The 20,324-nt window shown below is 40.6% G+C and overlaps 1 protein-coding gene across 1 annotated transcript in view; it reads right to left on the bottom strand.

Moving 5' to 3' along the window:
• CCDC170 (coiled-coil domain containing 170) overlaps positions 1 to 15,801 on the bottom strand; it is a 91,427-nt gene extending 75,626 nt beyond the window's left edge. Inside the window, exon 1 of the mRNA XM_052646065.1 lies at positions 15,463 to 15,801. Within this exon, the coding sequence (XP_052502025.1) occupies positions 15,463 to 15,801 (339 nt within the window). The remainder of the gene's footprint in view (positions 1 to 15,462) is intronic.
• Positions 15,802 to 20,324: the final 4,523 nt, after the last annotated feature.

Genomic DNA, 20,324 nt, shown 5'->3' with positions numbered 1-20,324 from the left:
ACCTAACACAATTGGCCATATAGTACTATGAATAGGTTTACAATAATTTTCACACAAATAATACATTAAAAAAACAAACACAAAAAATAAAACACCTTTAATCTTATAGTACAGTACCTTGAAAAGTACAGTAGTGCCAATTACATCACTTCTGCTTTTGCACTTGCTTTCAGACATCCTGGGCTTGCAACAAAGATACTGTAGTACTGTGCTCTTTACAGTACTGTATAGTAAAAGCACAACCACTTGCAGAGGATGCACACACGTGACAATGTATGTAAGTGAACTAACTTACATAACTGGACACGCAAATGCGTGTTCACATCTTCGAAAGTTCGTAACGTAAAAGGTTCGTGGTAGGGGACTTACTGTACTGTTGGTACCGAGCTCTTGTGAGGAATGGACCAGTTTACCTGGGCTCTTCCAAGTAAATCAACCTGAGTCACACGATCTACCAGGACCACAAGGTAAAGCAAACAAGTTGCTCACTACAGGAAATCACAAATTTCCAAACCCGTGGAACAACTGAGCGGCATCATGTCAAGCCTTTGTCTAGTAAAAGCACTTCAGTAGCAGGGTCAAGACAATGGAGTCCAATTAGCCATCTCGCTTGATTCTTTATTTTTCAGGGATAATTCTGAAGTAGAGCAGAGTATGAATGAATGCTGCTTCTTCAGTCAACCCTCTGAATGCCATTTGACAACATCAACTTCGTTAATATCAGAAACACATTCCTGAGACCTCTTGTATTAAGGCTTATCATCTGGACCCAGCCTCCAGCTGAGACCAGTGGAAGTATGTCCTGTTAGGTGAGTATAGGGGCTTCCCTGATGGCTCAGCTGGTAAAGAATCAGCCTGCAATGCAGGAGACCTGGGTTTGATCCCAAGGTTGGGAAGATCCCCTGGAGAAGAGAACGGCTACCCACTCCAGTACTCTGGCCTGGAGAATTCCATGGACTGTATAGTCCATGAGGTCTCAGAGTCAGACATGACTGCGAGACTTTCATTATTGCTAAACAATGGTCCTGTTGGAACAAACATAGGTGGAATTTCACTCATCTCTTGTAAAAATGGAAAATAGCAAGTCTCATATTTTTAAAATTAGTTGTGCCAAGAGATCAACCTAGAATAGAGATAAGAGTTTCAGAAAAACTAGGAGGGAAAGGAGAGAATTGACCAAGATGTTACTGGGGAAGAAAAGCCAGGAATTATTTATTCATCCACATTTTGTCAGATGAGAATAAATGTTTAAAACATCTGAAAAAAAAATGTTTATCTTGAAGGAACCAAAATTATAACTCTCAGTTGTTGTTAGGGTGAAGGTCCCCTCCTATCTAATTTGTAATTTTTCTCTATCTTGTTAGGAAAATATCTTGGTGAATAAATTTGCTATTTAACTCATCCTGCCTTTAGAAGCTTGTAGCCACCCCCTGTGTAACAGCTATATTTGCATGCTAGATGGACACTATGGGAAATTATATTAATTCACACTGTATAATATCACGCTGCAGTATCTTTAGGCTGTAACCTCGTTGATATATGTAACTTACATTCACTTGTTAATCACCAAACACTAAGATGTTTTGCCTTGCCTTTTTCTTCAGGTGTGACTGTAACTTAAAACATCATTTCCAAAATTAGCATAAATGTGGAATTTTTCTCTGAAACTCTTCAAACAGCTATTAGCCTCTCTCTGCTTATTTCCATTCTTGAATTGGCTATGACCACCTCACCAGAATGTAAACTCTGTGAGGGCATTAGTATCTATAGCCACCACGTAGTAAACACTAATCACGCTAGGTCTGTATTAAGTATGATTCAAATACAATGTCATTTAACCCCAAGTGCAACCATGTGAAGCTATTACAACTATCCACATTGCCTAAAAAAGAATTTAGGTTCAAAGATAAGGCATTTGATCTGAATCTCACAGCTGTGTTTTCTGGCTCTCCTCTTCCCCTCCCTCCCGTCCCCTTCCTTCTCCTCCTCTCCCTCCCTTTCTCTCCCCTGCCCTCTCCTCCCCACTTCTTTCCCACCTTGGTTCTGGCCTCTTACTCTGGCTCACTCTACCCAGCCTGTTTTCAGTCTTTAAGTCAATGTCCCCTGAGCCTCCATCTAAATTAGTTTTCTGTGTTATTCACTCTCATGTTACCCAATACTTATCCTTCATGTTATCACCAAATTTACTTATTTACTTTTATGATTTTTTCCTTTTTTAGCATTTTATTTATTTATTTTATGGTTATTTATTTAATATCTATAACCCCACTGGACTATGAGGTCCACGGAGGCAGGAAAATGCCTGTTTTGTTCACCACTGTGTCCGCAGTGACCAGGTGTCAGTAAAATCACAGAATGAATGAAGGAAGGAATGAAATGGCACAGCCAGAATTCAAACCAAAGCCTATCTGACGCCAAAGCCCATACTGCTCATCACTATGTTACCGTCATATATAGATATGCAATCATTTCTCCCTGAATTGAATTCTCTTCTGAACTTCATTCAATATTGCTGTTCTGCAAGACAAGTCAGGTTGTTGTAGTAAAGAGCTGCATTTCCAAAATTAATCACAAGTTCACAAAATTTAACTTTGATAAATGCATAAATCTCCTTCCAACCACTTTTTGGAAGATTCCTAGGAAGGAGGGATAAATTGGGAGATTGGGATTGACATATACACACTACTATATATAAAATAGATAACTAATAAGGACCTACTGTATAAATTCACTTTGCTGAACAGTTGAAACTAACACCTTGTCAATCAACTATATTTCAATTAAAAAATAAATTTAAAAAAGATTCCTTCTACTTTCTACAAGTTTATATATGCTGTACAGGTTGGGTCTAGTCAATTTAGAAGCTTATATTTTCATTTAATATGAAGTCCTCTGTGGAAAATTCTTACAGAGATGGGAATACCAGACCACATGACTTGCCTCCTGAGAAATCTGTATGCCTGTCAAGAGGCAACCGTTAGAACTGGACATGGAACAACAGACTGGTTCCAAATCGAGAAAGGAAGGCTGTATATTGTCACCCTGCTTATTTAACTTCTATGCAGAGCACACCATGTGAAATGCTGGGCTGGATGAAGCACAAGCTGGAATCAAGATTGCCAGCAGGAATATCAATAACCTCAGATATGCAGATGACACCACTTCTTACAGCAAAAAGTGAAGAACTAAAGAGCCTCTTGATGAAAGTGAAAGAGGAGAGTGAAAAAGTTGCCTTAAAGCTCAACATTCAGAAAAAGAAGATCATGGCATCCAGTCCCATCACTTCACACCAAATAGATGGGGAAACAGTGGAAACCATGACAGACTTTACTTTTCTGGGCTCCAAAATCACTGCAGATGGTGACTGCAGCCATGAAATTAAAAGACACTTGCTTCTTGGGAGAAAAACTATGACCAACCTAGACAGCATGTTAAAAGCAAAGACATTACTTTGCCAACAAAGGTCCACATAGTCAAGGCTATGGTTTTTCCAGTGGTCATGTATGGATGTGAGAGTTGGACTATAAAGAAAGCTGAGCACCAAAGAAGTGATGCTTTTGAACTGTGGTGCTAGAGAAGACTCTTGAGAGTCCCTTGGACTGCAAGGAGATTCAACCAATCCATCCTAAAGGAGATCAGTCCTGGGTGTTCATTGGAAGGACTGATGCTGAAGCTGAAACTCCAATACATTGGCCACCTGATTCGAAGAACTGACTCATTGGAAAGGACCCTGATGCTAGGAAAGACTGAAGACAGGAGGAGAAGGGCACGACAGAGGATGAGATGGCTGGATGGCGTCCCCGACTTGATGGACATGAGTTTGAGTAAACTCCGGGAGTCGGTGATGGACAGGGAAGCCTAGCGTGCTGCAGCCCATGGGGTCACAAAGAGTTGGACACGACTGAGCGACTGAACTGAACTGAAAGTCCTTTGAATTTTTTTTTAATCTGTTCACTCTACCAAGATAACATCTTAGGTAAGTAAGCCACAGGCAAATTAATTAATTTCAGGTCCTATTTTAAGTGACAACAATTTCTCAGCATTTGTATTGGATAGAGCTCCATGGGAGGTATTGGGTGTAGCTTTCAAGGCTCATAATGAATGCACATTTGGGAACACTGTCACATGTCACATTGTCACATGTCACAAATAGCTTCTTTGAGTGGAATGGGGGAAATGAAAACCTCTGTTGACAAAGAGATCGGACATTTTATTCATCAGAATCCTATATGTCTTTTCACATATTAATGATTCTAGACTTCTTCTCAAGTGGGGTTTTTTTCACTCCATCTATTATCAAACACTTGATAAATTATCTTAAAGTGAAAATTTTTCCAAGATGTAATATTTCAGTTCCTATGCTGAGTGGTATGCTTAAAACTCTTAACAAGTTGTCTATTCAAATTGGCTCCTCAGGAATATTTCCCTTAGAAGGAATGTGAAATACAGTTAAACCTATTTTTCAAAAGAGCAATTCTCTAGTGCAATAAAACTGTCATAGGGAGATTTAAATTTTGCTGGACTTCAGTTCAATATTCATCATTTTACGTCAACCTTTAAGAGAAGGAGCAAGTAATTTTAAGATAAAATTTTCTAAGCATGATTTACAATTCCCAAGTCATGGAAACACCTAAGTATCCATCAATGGATGAATGGATAAGGAAGAAAATGTGACATATTTATACCCATCTCTATCTCTAGATATAGTTATAACTAGGGGGCTTCCCTGGAAGCTCAGCTGGTAAAGAATCCGCCTGCAATGCAGGAGACCCCAGTTTGACTCCTGGGTCAGGAAGGTCCTCTGGAGAAGGGATAGGCTACCTACTCCAATATTTTGGGGCTTCCCTGGTGGCTCAGATGGTAAAGAATCCTCTTGCAATGCGGGACACCTGGGTTCGATCCCTGGGTTGGGAAGATCGCTTGGAGAAGGGAACAGCTACTCACTCCAGTACTCTCGCTTGGAGAATTCCATTAACAAAGGAACCTGGCAGGCTACAATCCATGCGGTCACAAAGAGTCGACTCGACTGAGCAACTTTCACTACACTGGGTTGGCCAAAAAGTTCATTCAGGCTTTTCCTTAGATAGTACAGGAAACCAAACAAACTTTTTATATCTAAATATATCTATATCTTAAAATGGAATACTACCCAACCACAGAAAAGAAGAAAATTTGCAACAACATAAATGGACCTTGAGGGCATTATGCTAAGTGAAATAAGTCAGAGAAAGACAAGCATTGTATGATCTCATATGTGGAATCTAAAATAAGCAAAAATATCATTAAAAAGAGAGAGATCAGATTTACAGTTACCAGAGGCAGGGGGTGGGGGTTGTGTGGGGTGCAGGAATTGGATGAAGATAGTCAAAAAGTACAAACTTCCAGTTATAAGATAAATAAATACTGGGGCTATAATATACAACATAGTGACTATAGTTAACACTATCGTACGCTACATTGAAAAGTCCTAAAAGTTCTCATCACAAGGAAAGAAACATTCTCTTTTTTTTTCTTTTGCATCTATATAAGATGATGGGTGTTAATTTAACTAAATTTATTGTGGTAATTACTTCACAATATATTTAAGGCATTATGCTGTATGCCTTAAACTTACACAGGGCTTATGTCTATCGTATCAGTAAAATTGGGAAAAATGTGTTCTATTATCTGTCTTACTATCACCTTTTCTGTTGCTTAACAATGCTCTCTATACAATGCTTCTGCACAGTTTCATCTCCCCACAGGACCCCATTAACTTTTGTGGGTCCTACGGGTTTCCCAGGTGGCCCAATGGTAAAGAAACTGCCTGCCAAAGCAGGACATGCAGGAAACATGGGTTTGATACTTGGGTCGAGAAGATCCCCTGGAGGAAGAAATAACAACTCATTCTAGTATTCTTGCCTGGGAAAGCACACGGACAGAGAAGCCTGGAGGACTACAGCCCATGGGGTCGCAGAGTAGGACACGACTTAGCGACTAAACCCCAACAGTGCACTTTTATTAATACCTTCACGGCCTCTTTCCTCCATACAGATATTAAAACTGTATTCTACACCCTATTGGCATGAAGAGGAACATAATAAAATATTACACATTAAAATATTTTCTCAACTTCAAAGTTATTTTTTTCTCCCTCTCCTGATTTTAAAAGAATTTAAAACATTCTCATGGGTCCCGTAAAGTATGGTGGTCCTGAGGGCACTGATGGATAGATTGGTCCTGTCCTTCTAGGAAAATCAGGCAGGAGATATGACAAACTCTCCCCACTTTCCTGCTGTTGATCGCCAGCCTCTGTGTCTGTGTTGAGCACCTGTGGCCCTGCTGCACTGTCCTTTCTGATGGACTACAAACCCACTGGTTCCAACAACCTCCTCAAGCATGGAAGGACTCAGTGAAGTTATCCTGTGTATTAGGGTCCTCCAGAGAAACAGAACTAGTAAAGTATATATATATACAGTTGTTGTTAAGTCCCTAAGTCGTGTCCGACTCTTTGTGACTCCATGGACTGTAGCCCACCAGGTTCCTCTGTCCGTGGGATTTCCCAGGCAACTGGAGTGGGTTGCCATTTCCTTCTCCAGGGGATCTTCCTGACCCAGGGATTGAACCTCCTGCATGGATAGGTGGACTCTTTACCACTGAGTTAGAAGGGAAGCCATATATAAATATATATACACATACTCGGCCCAAATGGCATGGTTTTTAAACCATGGACCAGAAATGGCCCTAAAATACTTAGCTAATTACTATCAGAAAGAAACATTTAATCAATATGGACAAAATCATAATCATTGTTTTGGGCAGCTATTCCCCCAAATTCTGTCAATTCTAAATAAACCCAGGGGAAGGGTGCTCCAATATATGGAAAAAGGAGAACTGGAGGGAGCCATGACCACCACTCTGCTAAGCAGCTTTCCTTTCTCTGCTCATCTGGCCCTCCTCTCTCAGTCCCTCCTGCAGCTTATCCTCCTTGACCCACTCGTTAACCTGCGACTCTCTGGACTTCATCGTCAATCCTTCTTCACCACATAAGACACCTTTACTGGTCTACTTCAAGCTCTCCTGAGACTTCAACCATCTGCAATAATTGATGGCTCCCCAATCTGCGTCTCTAGCTAGAGATTCATGCTTCCAACTGCTACTGAACATCACCTACAGGTCCTGTTGGTACTCCAAAGACAACGTCATCTCCCTACCACCATCATTGGCCCCAGTAACTTCAGCAAAGCGTCCCCTCCCCAGCTCTCCCCCTCCCCCATCTAGTAGAGCACCTCCCATAACTGCTTGTTTGCCTTTCCTTCTAGACCCTTACCTGACACCGTATCTTTACTCCAGCCATGCCTGCCTTCTCCCTTTTCCAAACCTTTATTTATTACCCCATTTATTATTCACTTAACTATACTGTGAGCTTGATAGTTAGAGCATCTTCTACTCAATATCCCGATTTGTTACAGGTACATAATTTCTTTAAAGCTTTATTTCAATCTTACAGAAAAGTTGCAAGAATAATCAAGTATATGCCACACTTAGATTCACCAACTGTGAGAACAATTCATCACATTTGATCTAGTCTTTTCTCTCTGTCCATTATAATCATGACAGCTGAGTCATTTGTGAGTAATTTGCGGACATCACAGCCTCCAACCCCTAAATACTTCAGCGTTTATTTCTAAGGACAAGGACATTCCTTTGCATACGGCTGTGAAATTCAAGAAATTTAATAATGACACCATAGTATTCACCAATTATCTCAATAACATTCCTTAGAGCAATTAAAAATACATCACATGTATTATCAGGTATCATTAGTCTGTTGAATCTAGTTCTCAGCCTTTCTTTTTCTTTTATAACACCAACAATGAGATAAACGGACATATGGCTCCTGACATGATGCACTGAGAACACACCATCTCTCATATAGGATCACCGGTAAATGCCAAAAGTGATTAACTTGAATCTAAGGCTAAGGAATCATGAGACATACCCAAACTGAGGGATGTGCTACCAACTGTATTCTTTTTTTAATTGGGGTATAATTGCTTTACAATATTGTGTTAGTTTCCATGTACGACAAAGTGAATCAGCCATACGTGTACACATATCCCCCCAAACCTTGGACCTCCCTCCCTTTCAGTTCACACAGAGAACTGAGCTGAGCTTCCTGTGTATACAGCAGGTTCCCACTAGCTATCTATTTTACACATGGTAGTATACTCTTTCTAAACACACTTCCCCTAGGGGAGCTATTTCTAAAAACACTCCCTCCCAGCATCACCGACAACTCAGCATACATGTCATCTCCTTGGGGAGTCATCTGGGCCCACCCTATCCAAAGCAAACCCTCTACACCAGTCAGTCTTGATCCTGTTATCCCACTTATCCCACTTGAGTGTTAACCCCACTTTGAAATTACCTTGTTTATCCATTTGTTTACTTTTGTTATCTGTCTCGCCCGCTAAAATGTAACTTTTATGAGAGTGGAACCTTATCTAAAACATCATCTGTTTTAGAACTGACCCTCACTTTTTAACTGCTGAAGCAAAGAATTTCCCTAACTTTGGTGCCCTGAAACTCAAAAAACTGTTCACCACACGGGTGACTCAATGAATGTATGATTCACCAAGCAGAGTTTTTCTGGTTCAGGCTTCCTCCCACATTCTCATTTTTGCTTACTCCAAATAATTACAAATTTTCAACAGTAAGACTTCCTTTTTGCTTCTCCACTCTACCCATTTCATTTACCCTGAAGTATAAAAGACTTATAGGAAATGTGACAACTGTACTCAGGTGTTGACATTGTTCCCCTTTGCACTGACAGTGAGATTAGATGATGATGACCTAGAAATGCTGAAAAATACATTTGTGTACAAAGCTAATGCGGAAGAGTCAGGAGGGACAGCATAAGAGTAAATTTAGTCAACAAAAAGGAAGTTATTTCAGTTACTCAGAAATAGAATTCATATATTTCCTTTTACTAGCAATATTTAAAATATTTTATTCATGCACTATCTAACATGTAGAAATAGAAGCCACAATCAATAGCAGTGCTGGTATCAATAACAGAAAGAGTACAGGGCTGCTGGTCCACCTCGACAAAGCCTTTGAACTTCTCTGCCTTAGATCAAAGCCACCAAAGCACCAATTTCAAAGGAAAAAATTGGAAGCGAAACAAAGAAAAAAGAAATCTTGGGAAAAGAACCTAGCATAAATAATTCTAAGTAGAGCAAATGTTACTCCCTTTCTCAATTAAATTTTTAAATTGTCCTTGAACACAGAAAAAGTAAGTCTTTATAATTAGTCAACTTAATTCAAGTACAAACCAAGAAGCACTCACTATTGTTTCTAATATCCTGTACACTACATTTGGCAATTAAGTAAAGATTCACACGACCTTTTTGAAATACGAAGGGAAAATCAATCGTGCTCTCTGCTTGGTGTTCAAAAAGTTCTTTTATCCACCTGTTATTTGAACATTTCCCCTCGGCCAGGTGGTCCAAGAATAATTAGATACCAAGAGAAAATAAGTCTTGCAGTTTAAAGTTGGATATACAAAGAATTAACTGCTTGTCATTCATTTTTTAAACTTTTTATTCTGAACTTATTTTAGACCCAGAAAAAGGTTGCAAGATTAGAACAGAAAGATTCTGCGTAGCTTTACCCAGCTTCCCCTAATGTTAACTACTTACATATCCAAGGCATGTTAAAACCAGGAAATTAACATTGCTATAATACTCTTAACTAAACATCAGATCTTATTCAAATTTCACGAGTTTTCTAATAATGTCCTTTTCCTGGTCCAGGGATCAACCCAGGTTCTCACATTGCTTCTAGTTGTCTTGTCTCCTTGTTTTCTGCCAATCATGACCTTGACACTTTTGAAGAGTATTGGCCAATTATTTAACAGAAAATCCTTCAAGGTGGGTTTGTCTAACGTGAAAAAGCTGGCTTAAAACTCAACATTCAAAAAACGAAGATCATGGCATCTGGTCCCATCACTTCATGGCAAATAGATGGGGAAACAGTGGAAACAGTGACAGACTTTATTTTGGGGGGGCTTCAAAATCACTGCAGATGTTGACTGCAGCCATGAAATTAAAAGACACTTCCTCCTTGGAAGAAAAGTTATGACCAACCTACACAGCATATTAAAGAGCAGAGACATTTCTTTGCTGACAAAGATCAGGCTAGTCAAAGCTATGGTTTTTCCAGTAGTCATGTATGGATGTGAGAGTTGGACTATAAACAAAGCTGAGCACCAAAGAATTGATGCTTTTGAACTGTGGTGTTGGAGAAGACTCTTTAGAGTCCCTTGGACTCCAAGGAGATCCAACCAGTCAATCCCAAAGGAAATCAGTCCTGAATATTCATTGGAAGAACTGATGCTGAAGCTGAAACTCCAAGACTTTGGCCACCTGATGTGAAGAGCTGACTCAGTGGAAAAGACCCTGATACTGGGAGATTGAAGACATGAGAAGAAGGGGATGACAGAGGATGAGATGGCTGGATGGCATCACTGACTTGATGGACATGAGTTTGAGCAAGCTCCAGAAGTTGGTGATGGACAGGGAAGCCTGGTGTGCTACCAAGTCCATGGGGCTGAAAAGAGTCGGACACAACTGAGCAACTGAACTGAACTGAACTCATGATCAGATTGTCATCAATAATTTTTAATTGTATAAAGCCTTTTTTACTTAAAACAAGGAAAAATATTTAATTACTTATCTAGTTTAATCTCTACCAATACACTTTCTAGGACTTTTTGTCCAATTGATTGTTTCATAGTCCAAAGGTATTTATTCCCTTGGGCAAAGAAAAAAAGTCATCCAGTTTACTTCTACAGCCATATGTAACCCAAATATTTAATATCCTTTTATTCTTCTTCATAATGACTTAACCATTTTTGTATTTTTAGCTTTTTAATAGTTCCCTTACCAAATTTTTGTCTGGTGGGTCTCTCAGACACACACAGAGGTATATTAAAACTGTTTTACTGTAGGTGAAGATTTGCCTATATCTCCTCAGAGATTTTTGCTTCTGTCTATTTTGGATTTATATATTTTGAGGCCATTTTATTAGACGCATATACATTTAGAATTGTTGCAGCTTCTTCTGATAAGTAAGAATTTTTATTATTATGTGGCAGTGATATAACTTGTATCATCATTGTGACTTTCTTTACCTCTAGTAATGCTTTTTTGCTTTAAAAGTATTGTATAATATTATATCCAATAAGGTTTCCTGTGCTTATTATGTGTCTGATAAATCTTTTCAAACATGCTGCTTTCAATCTTTCCATATACTTTTGTTTGAATATGTCTTTCATAAATAGCATATACCTGAATTTTTTTTAAATTCAATCTGACAATTTTATTGGTTAACTGAGCATTTAATCCACTTATAGTTATTGTAATTACTGATATATTCATATTGCTTTTCATCATCCTTTTTTCTTTTACTTTGCTTTTTCTGTTTCTTTCTCTCTCACTTCTTACCTTTGTGGGAGGCTTCAGGTTATTTTCCTTTATACCTAGAATACCAAGGTTTCTGACTTAAATTCACATGAAGACATATGATTAGAGTCAGATCTTTTCTCAACTTGAGTTTGATTAAAAGGAAGAGAAAATAAAAAAGAACAGAACAAATCAAAGAGAAAGGAAATGGAATCAAGTGGAAATGGTTACTACTTCACACCCATCAGGCTGACTATATGAAAAAAAAAAAGAAAAAGAGTGGGAGAAAGAAAGGAAGGAAGGAAGGAGGATGGGAGAGAAGGAAGGAGAGAGTGAGGAAGTGAAAGAGGAAGGAAGGGAAAATACAAGTATGGACAAGGATGTGGAGAAATGGAACATCTGTGCATTGCTGATAAGAATGTAAAATGGTGCAGTTACTATGGAAAACAGTAAGGCAGTTCCTCAAAAAAACTGAAAATTGGGGACTTTGCTGGTGGTCTAGTGGCTAAGACTCACACGCCCAATGCAGAGGGCCCAGGTTCGATCCCTGGTCAGGGAGCTAGATTCACAGACCACAACTAAGAGTTTGAATACCACAACTAAAGATCCTAAAACCTACAACTGAGACCCAGTGCAGCCAAATAAATAAATATTAAAAATAAAAGTTATAAAAATTGAAAATTGAAATGCTACATAATCCAGCAATTACAATTCTTATACTCAAAATAACTGAAAGCAAGATCTTGAAGATCTGTTGTATACCCAGAGCATTATTCACAATAAAATAGTAGCATTATTCACAATAAAATAGTCCAAGTGTCTCTGTACAGATGAATGGATAAGCAGAACATGACATATACATGCAATGGAATATCATTCTGCCTTCAAAAGGGAAGAAGTTCTAATGCACGTATTATAATTAATACAACGTGGATGAATGGATGAATGTCAAGGGTATTATGCTAAGTGAAACATACCAGTCACAAAAGGATGAAAACGGTATGACTCCACTTACACAAGGTGCCCAGAGCAGTCAAACTCAGAAACAGTAGAAGAATGGTGGTTACCAGGAGCTGGGGAGAGGACATTAGATAATGTCAAGGGTATTATGCTAAGTGAAACATATCAGTCACAAAAAGATGAAAATGGTATGATTTCACTTACACAAGGTGCCCAGAGCAATCAAACTCAGAAACAGAAAAAGAATGGTGGTTACCAGGAGCTGGGGAAAGGAGGGCATGGAGAGTTACTGCTGAGTGTGCACAGAATTTCAGTTCGAAAGATGAAAAGAGTTTCAGAGATAGACGGTGATGATAGTTGTACAATAAAGCAACTTAGGGCCACTGAACTGTACCCTTAAATTTCGCTAAGACAGTAAATTTTATGTTATGTGTATTTTACCATAATTTTTTAAATGTTTGAAATGGTGGGGAAATCAAGAAAAACTGACTTTACTTCTTTCATAATTATACATGACCAGTTTAAGTCCTCTTTCCTTTGAAGAACTATAGCTGCTGATAGGCCGTGTTGCTATTTACCTTTGCTTCTCATAACAACTCCATCGGGCAGCTACTCTAACTCTTGTTTCACCAAGAGGAAAGAAACTTGATCAAATTCCCAACCGTGATGTATTCGGTCACTCCATTGGCAGCATTCCATATATTGACAGTGAATCTCCAAACCATGCTATGTCATAAGCTTTATGATCCCATGTTGCAGATGAAGAAACTAAGTTCTGAGACACTGTCATATTTTTGCTCAACGTGTCACAGTTAAGTGGTATAATCAAGACTGCCTGAACTCATAGCTAATACTTCCAGTCCCTGCAGTATTCTACTTCCTCATACACTTGGTTATTATCCCTGCCTAGTCTTTTAATCTGTTTTTCAGTGCATAATGGTACGGCAGGGAAAGCACTAAACTTTCAAAAGAAAGATATTTAAATTCCTGTTCCATTATTAGCTAACTGAACAAGCTATATCTTGTGTATAATGGGAAATTCCTGCCCTGCCTATCTGTTGTAAGATTGTCTCAGATAAGTATTTTGGAAACTGAAAAAGTAATTACAGTAAATGCTGGCATTTTGCTTCTCAATAAAATCTAGGTCTTTCAGGTCAATTAAAGTCTTGGGCTTGGGGGCTTCCCCAGTGGTCCTGTGGTTAAGAATCTGCCTTGCAATTCAGGGGACACTAGTTCGATCCCTAGTTCCGGAAGATCCCACATGCCACAGGTAACCAAGCCTGCGAGTCACAACCGCTGAGCTTGCTCTCCTGGAGCCCAGGAACCGCAACAAGAGAAGTCACCACGACGAGAAGCCCACGCACCAAGGCTTGAAAGTAGTCTGGCTCCCCAAACTACAGAAAGCCCGAGAGCAACACTGAAGCCCCAGATCAGCCAAAAACAATTTTTTAAAAAGTCTTGGTCTTGGTGGATATTTTCCTTTATGTAGGTGGTAAAATTTACCTTAAAAATCTCAGTCTTAATCAGTAGGATTATTCAATATGATCATTTATTACTAAAACGTAACTATTTTTCCACCTTTACAGTAGAAAATGGGCAGACACGACCAATTAGGAACATCACCAATAGTGGGACAAACTGACATCGTGTACCTCCCACTCTGATGAACTGAGTTACATCACTTAGATAGTATTCCTACCAAAAATCTCATCATGAAGAACAATCTGATAAACCTATTTTACAGAACAAGTGACCTAGATTCTGCAAAAATATCACCGAAGACAAAGAAAGACCGAGGAACTGTTCCAGGTTTACAGAGACTAAAGACACACAGCTAAATTCAATGTGTGATCCTGAAATGAAAAAAAAAAAAAAATGCAATAAATGGCATTATTGGGACAACTGGCAAAATAGCAGATAGTGGACATTAGATAATATTATTATAAGGATGTTAAACACACTGAATTTGATCATTGTGTTTTGGTTAGAAAATTCCCTTGTTCTTAGGAGACACACACCAGAGTATTTTTTTAGGGATGAAGAAGCAGTACAAAAACTCTACATACTTATGCATGGGCTAATATTCTTAATGCACAAAGGATACAAGATAGGGACAAAATATGTAAATTTTCTAGTGGAAGAAAAACTAATTTTATTTGTACAAGATGGCACTAGTTTTCCACAAATACGTCAAGAATCAAAAAAATCTAAATAGAAGGAAGGCACTATCCGCTCAGATGTAAAGGCAGCCATCAAAGCTGCTGAATGTTAGAATTCCCTACTACTTGTTGGAGAATCCAACCCAAGTTTTGAATTAAGAGCGTGCCCCAAAGATTTCTGTGGTCAGCTAAGCTGAGTACACCTCTGGGGTCAGCAAGCAGTTCGACTGAACAGAGTTCCCCTCTCGTGGGGAACCTCTGACAAACGCTCTGCCCGGTGGGCCCCTGCGCGGGGTCCAGAAGGGGACACTTAACCCAGGCTGAGCCTGCAAGTCCGCGATGCCCAAGTACCACCTGGGAGTAGACGAATAAATGGATCCGACAACGGAATGACCGTTTCTGAAACGATTAGCAACGAAAAGAGCAGCGACTTCCCTCAGACTGTATGTATTATTATTAACCTTACCACCTCAGGTTTTTGAAGAAACTGCTCTGAAACACGTCTCTCTGTAGCTAAGAAGTTTAAGATAAAAGCAAGAATTCTTGGCGCCAGGGGCGGGGGTTCGGGAAGGGTCTACAGGAGCTAGACACACCGTTTTGAGAATGTCACCCGTGTCGATGACCAAGAGACGCGAACTGGTACAAGCCCAAGTTCAGCCGCATTTCACACACTCACGACCTGCCCCCTCACTTCCTCAAATTCGCCGGCCGCTGGCAATACCAAGCCCCTCTCCGACGCGGGGACGTTCCCACCACGATCCACCCGGGCTACCGAGAGGAGAGTTCGCCGGCGAGGAGCGCCGCGCGCAGCCCGGGCCGAGCCTCCCCCGCGCTCTCCCGGGAGGAGACCGATCGCCGGCGCCGCCCCGGCGCGCGCCCGCGGGCTGCGACGGTACCTCGGGCGCGGGCGACGAGGCGCCGAAGGCGGCGGGGCCAGTGGGCGGCGGGCGCCGCGGGCCGGAGGAGCTCATGGCGGCCGGGGTCCCGCGGCGCTCTCGGACCGGCGGGCGCGGGAGCCGGCGGTGCGCGCGGGCGCGTCTCCTCGGGCAACCGGTAAACACTGCGGCGGGCCGGCGGGGCCCCGGACGCTGGCGGCGCCCGCGGGACCCGGAGACCTGGGCCGGGCTGCGAGGCGTCCGGGCCCCCGAGACGCGCCCGGGGGGCGCCGGGCAGACCCTGATCCTCCTGAAGCTGTCCCGGGGGGGCGGTGCGGCGAGGCGGCCGAGCGGCCCCATCCGTCCAGGCGGAGGCTCGGCCCGGCCAGAGCGACTGGGGACGGCGGGTCCGGAGGTCGGTCCTCACTGCCCGGCTCCACCGCGGGCGCAGTTCCGGGTCTTGTCCTCGGGTCGGGGACAAGTGACAGCGAGGGGGGTCAGTGGTAACCGTGCTGACGGCGTGCAATGTCATGAAGGTGCATGAGCATTTATTTAGCGCCACTGTGTGCCCTCGCTTCTTCTTCCAGCGCCCCGGCCGCCGCCGGCTGGGTGTGCAACCCGTGCAGTTGCACAGGCCCTGCGCTCAGAAGGGCCCGACGCTTGTTTTAACTCCACTCTTGAAATTCTTAGTGATTTTTGAACAGAGGGCCCTACATTTGCCTTTCGTACTGGGACCTGCAAATCATGTAGTCTGTCCTGGTGAGCAGTTCTTTCATTTAACCTTCTCAACAACCCTGCAGGGAAATATATATAATAGTAAGACTAGTGTTGGTAACAGCCACAGCTTCTAGTTATAAAACATTTACATTTGTTCTCTCAAGAGCTGTTCTAAGTGCTTTCCAACTATGATCTCATTAGTAAAAACAAGATTATGAAGTGGATATTAGAATAATCCATTTTTAAGCTGAGGAAACAATCACAGGGAAATGAAATAAATTGTCCAAGAGTATATACAGCTGGTCAGTGGCGGAATGAAGATCAGACCCTAGACTTTAAAGCACAGAGAAGGGGAGTCACCTACCTTAGGTCCCACTGTTTGTAGCAGAACCTCAAACTGAAACCCACATTCACCCCACTTGAAGGCCCTTGGTAGAACTCCCTCTGTGCTCTTATTAAATTAAATGAAATCGAAGCAACTCTTCTTGGATTCCATCCAACCATCCTACATGCATTCATTATTATCTCTGAGGACTTCTTGGCCTCAGATGATATCTTTTGATTTTATAGTAATAATTGTCACCTGTGCAATCCAGAATGACCACAGTGCTTTCATTGGAAAGCACTTTCATTGGCTTTAAAAAAAAAATCCTTTAATAGAAACTAAAGCTGTCAGAAATCTCCTAATTCTATAGTTCGTAGTAAACATTCTTTTCAATTGCAATTTTTCCTTGCAGTACAATTACTACACACGTGTCAAATTTTCAGTGAAATGAAACTGCCCGAGGAAACACAAAAGCTGACACAACCTCAAGGCAACTGGAAGAGGAGCTGAGAAAGTCCCTTCTCTATTTACATCTAATTGTTGCAGAGTTCAGTTTCATAAAGTCTAATTCTGGTCACTCTTGTCAAACTTGTAACTCTTCTTCATCACACCAGAAAATATGAATTTAACAGTCTTTAAAAATCAGTGCTGGTCACCAAGAACCAACTGTATAGCAGCACATGGAACTCTGCTCAGTGTCATGTGGCAGCCGGGATGGGAGGGGGTGCTAGGAGGAGAATGGATATATGTATATGTGTGGCTGAGTCCCTTCGCTGTTCACTGGAAACTATCACATTGTTCATTGGCTATGCCCCAACACAAAATAAATTTATTTTTAAAAATCAGTATTGGTGATAAATGTATGAATTAAAAGGATGGGAGAAATCCTTTTACAACGTATACTTATATCAGGTCATCACTGTGCACACTTTATCTTACAGTTTTGTCAATTATATCTTGATGAAGCTGGGGAAAATACAGTAAAAATTTGAATCAGTGTTAAACAGATTTTTCTCCATGTGGAAAAAAATTTACTTTCATGGTGAGTGGGAGCAGGAAAGTGTCTGGCCTGAGCCCCACCTGGATGCCTTCAAACTTCCTGGGATGTCAAGACATGAACCAAGTGATTCTTAAAGGCAATACCTGATGATGGTCCTTTGAGAATTGAAAGAAGGACCCAAGGCTGGATGTAGGTCTGAGCTGGACCCTGGAAGAGTTTGGGACAAGCTGGTACTATGGTGATAGAAGATGCAGGCTGGCAGTGGGGGAAACTCTGGGTTTGATGATAGTCTAAGCAAGGGAGGGATGTAAAAAATATTCCTGCCCAGATTTCTCACAAAATTGCATGTGTGGGCAACATATTATGGTATGTAATGTCTCAGTACAGACTTCTATTTTTCTTTATCATGACAACAGAGCAGGCAGCTGCCAGCAGTTTGAACTAGTCTACTTCATATAACTGCATTTTTATAGAAAAGGGAAGTTCCTAATTAGATGCCAGGCTAGTGTATAGAAACCATTCCACTGGGGGCCAAGTTTTTAACAAGAGTTGATTTATAATGTTGTATTAGTTTCTGGTGGACAACAAAGTGCTTCAGTTTTATATGTATATACTTTTTCAGATTCTTTGCCATAACAGTTGATTACAACGTTTAGTTCCCTGTGCTCTTTAGTAGGTCCTTATTGCTTATCTATTTTGTATACAGTCGTTTAGGTCAAGGACAGTGTTAAGGCTGCAACCAAAGGGCAACAGTAGGTGGGATATGTAGGAGGATCTAGAGGGGAGTCGGGGAGGCCTGCAGGAGGGGCTGTCACAGGCCAGGTGAGAGCTGAGACTGATGGACTGGGAGTGGTGATGGGGGGCCGGGGAGATTTGGAGGTGGAATCCACAGGAATCTGAGGTTACCAGCCAGGCTGAAAGCCCAGTGAGGCCTGAAAGGCAGTGAGGAGATAAAGCAGAAGAAGGAGGAGGAGAGAGAGTTCAGTTTAGGACACATTTAGCCTGAGGTGCTGATAGGGGAAGGCAAACAAATATTTTGCAGTTTGGGAACGGGAAGCCCTGGGCATGTCCAGCTTAAACCAGAATTTCCACCTCATCCTTCTGTCATGTTACTGGCCTGAAATATGTTTAGAAACCTGGGACGCTGAGACAGACGTTCAATAAACATGATATCTGAGACCAGATTGAAATGCCTCATCAGTAGCTCTGGGAAGACATTAAGATCTGTATCTCTGGCACTTGGGCTTTTATTTTGGAACTTCCTTGGGGTTTTGGAAGTTTATTTCTCTAGTTTCTTCCTTATGTTTGTTTGCTTGTTTGTCTTGCAAATATACAAGCTTCTCATAGGAAAAATCTATAATAAGATAACTTTGGGAACTTTCAATGTGTTTAGAAACCTGTCCAGAAAGTACTCCTATAACATTTTATTTGTCTAAAAGAGTTTTTTCAAAGGATATGTTTGATTTAAATATTTTCCTCAATGGCTGAATGAAATGTTGCCAAATGCTGCCAACTGCTTTAGATATCCAATACAAGATGCCTTGGTGAAAGACAGACCACCAAAATCCAATACATCTATCCTTCAAGTGACCACATTTAAGGTTTTTTCAACCATTCTTGGTCCTTTCTTAGACTTGTTTCAGTTGTTTTGCTGATTTCTATTTGATCTCTCTAATTAGTCCTTTTAAAAATTAATTTGTTTTGGAATATAATTGCTTTACAATGTGTTAATTTCTACTATACAGCAAAGGGAATCAGCTATATGTATACATATAATTAGTCCTTCTTTAGGAATGATTATCATTTTTCTAATTCATCCTGAAGCAAATCCCTGTCCCTTGTTTGTTCTAGTCTGACAACACGACTAGTTGTAAAACTCTCTCACTCTCACTTCCAAAGATCTTTATAAAGTTTCATACCATTTATTTTTAAAGTCTGCTTTCTTTTCCTAATACTTAAAACTGTTTCCAACATATTTTTTACCTAAAATAAATGCTATCCATTTTATAACTTTATGGTAGGCTAAGCTTAGAAACTACTGAGAGCTCACTTTATAAAAAGCAACCAGTTCAAGGACCTTTGGTTTCAGCATTAAAACCAATGACAGACTGCTTTTATTAATAAAAAAGTAAAATCCTTATTCAAAACTTAAAGTGCTTTTAAAAATATTTTAGCCAGGTAAAAAGAAGGTTCTGGAAACACCCATGATAAATATATATTTTCCAGACTCATGTGATTTTCATCTGACCTTAAATTCAACATATTTCATTGATAATTCAATTTGAATCTGTATTTTTTCAACTAATCAAAAAGATTCACTGTACATAATGCCATCCTCCAAGGCCTTGCTGAAGCAATTTTTCAGTTGTAAAGTTGCAAGTTTAAAAGAGTTTAATATTTCAGGAAAAATTTGGAGGGATTAATCAGGCAATCAGTTTAAATATTTTTCTACCCCAAGGGGAGAATGAACTTACTGGCAGATCGTCGGAAGAACCACCTCATCGTGTGTCTCTTTATAGGAAAAGTGTCAACCAGTCAGAAGGATTTATGAAGTCTGGGATGAAGCAAGAGCCTAAGGGCCTCTTTTGCTCTCTCTTCCACATTCCCTTTGCAGCTGTGGGTCTTTTTGTAAGGGTCTTTTCGTAAGGTCTTTCACCTTTGGCGTTAGTGTTTCAGAAAGACTTAGGAGGATTCTTAAGAAAGTGGTTTACTTAGGAGTGCTCCTAGGACAAGGAAGCAAAGAAAACAGGATAGAAGAGAACAAGCTACTCAAGCACATAGCTGAGCCTGGAAACTAACTTCCCACTTCGATGCCAGGGGACTGGCTTTTTGTACCTGTTA

The sequence above is a fragment of the Budorcas taxicolor genome, chromosome 9, assembly GCF_023091745.1.
Source record: "Budorcas taxicolor isolate Tak-1 chromosome 9, Takin1.1, whole genome shotgun sequence".
NCBI lineage: Eukaryota > Metazoa > Chordata > Mammalia > Artiodactyla > Bovidae > Budorcas > Budorcas taxicolor.
This window is presented reverse-complemented; position numbering and strand designations above follow the sequence as displayed.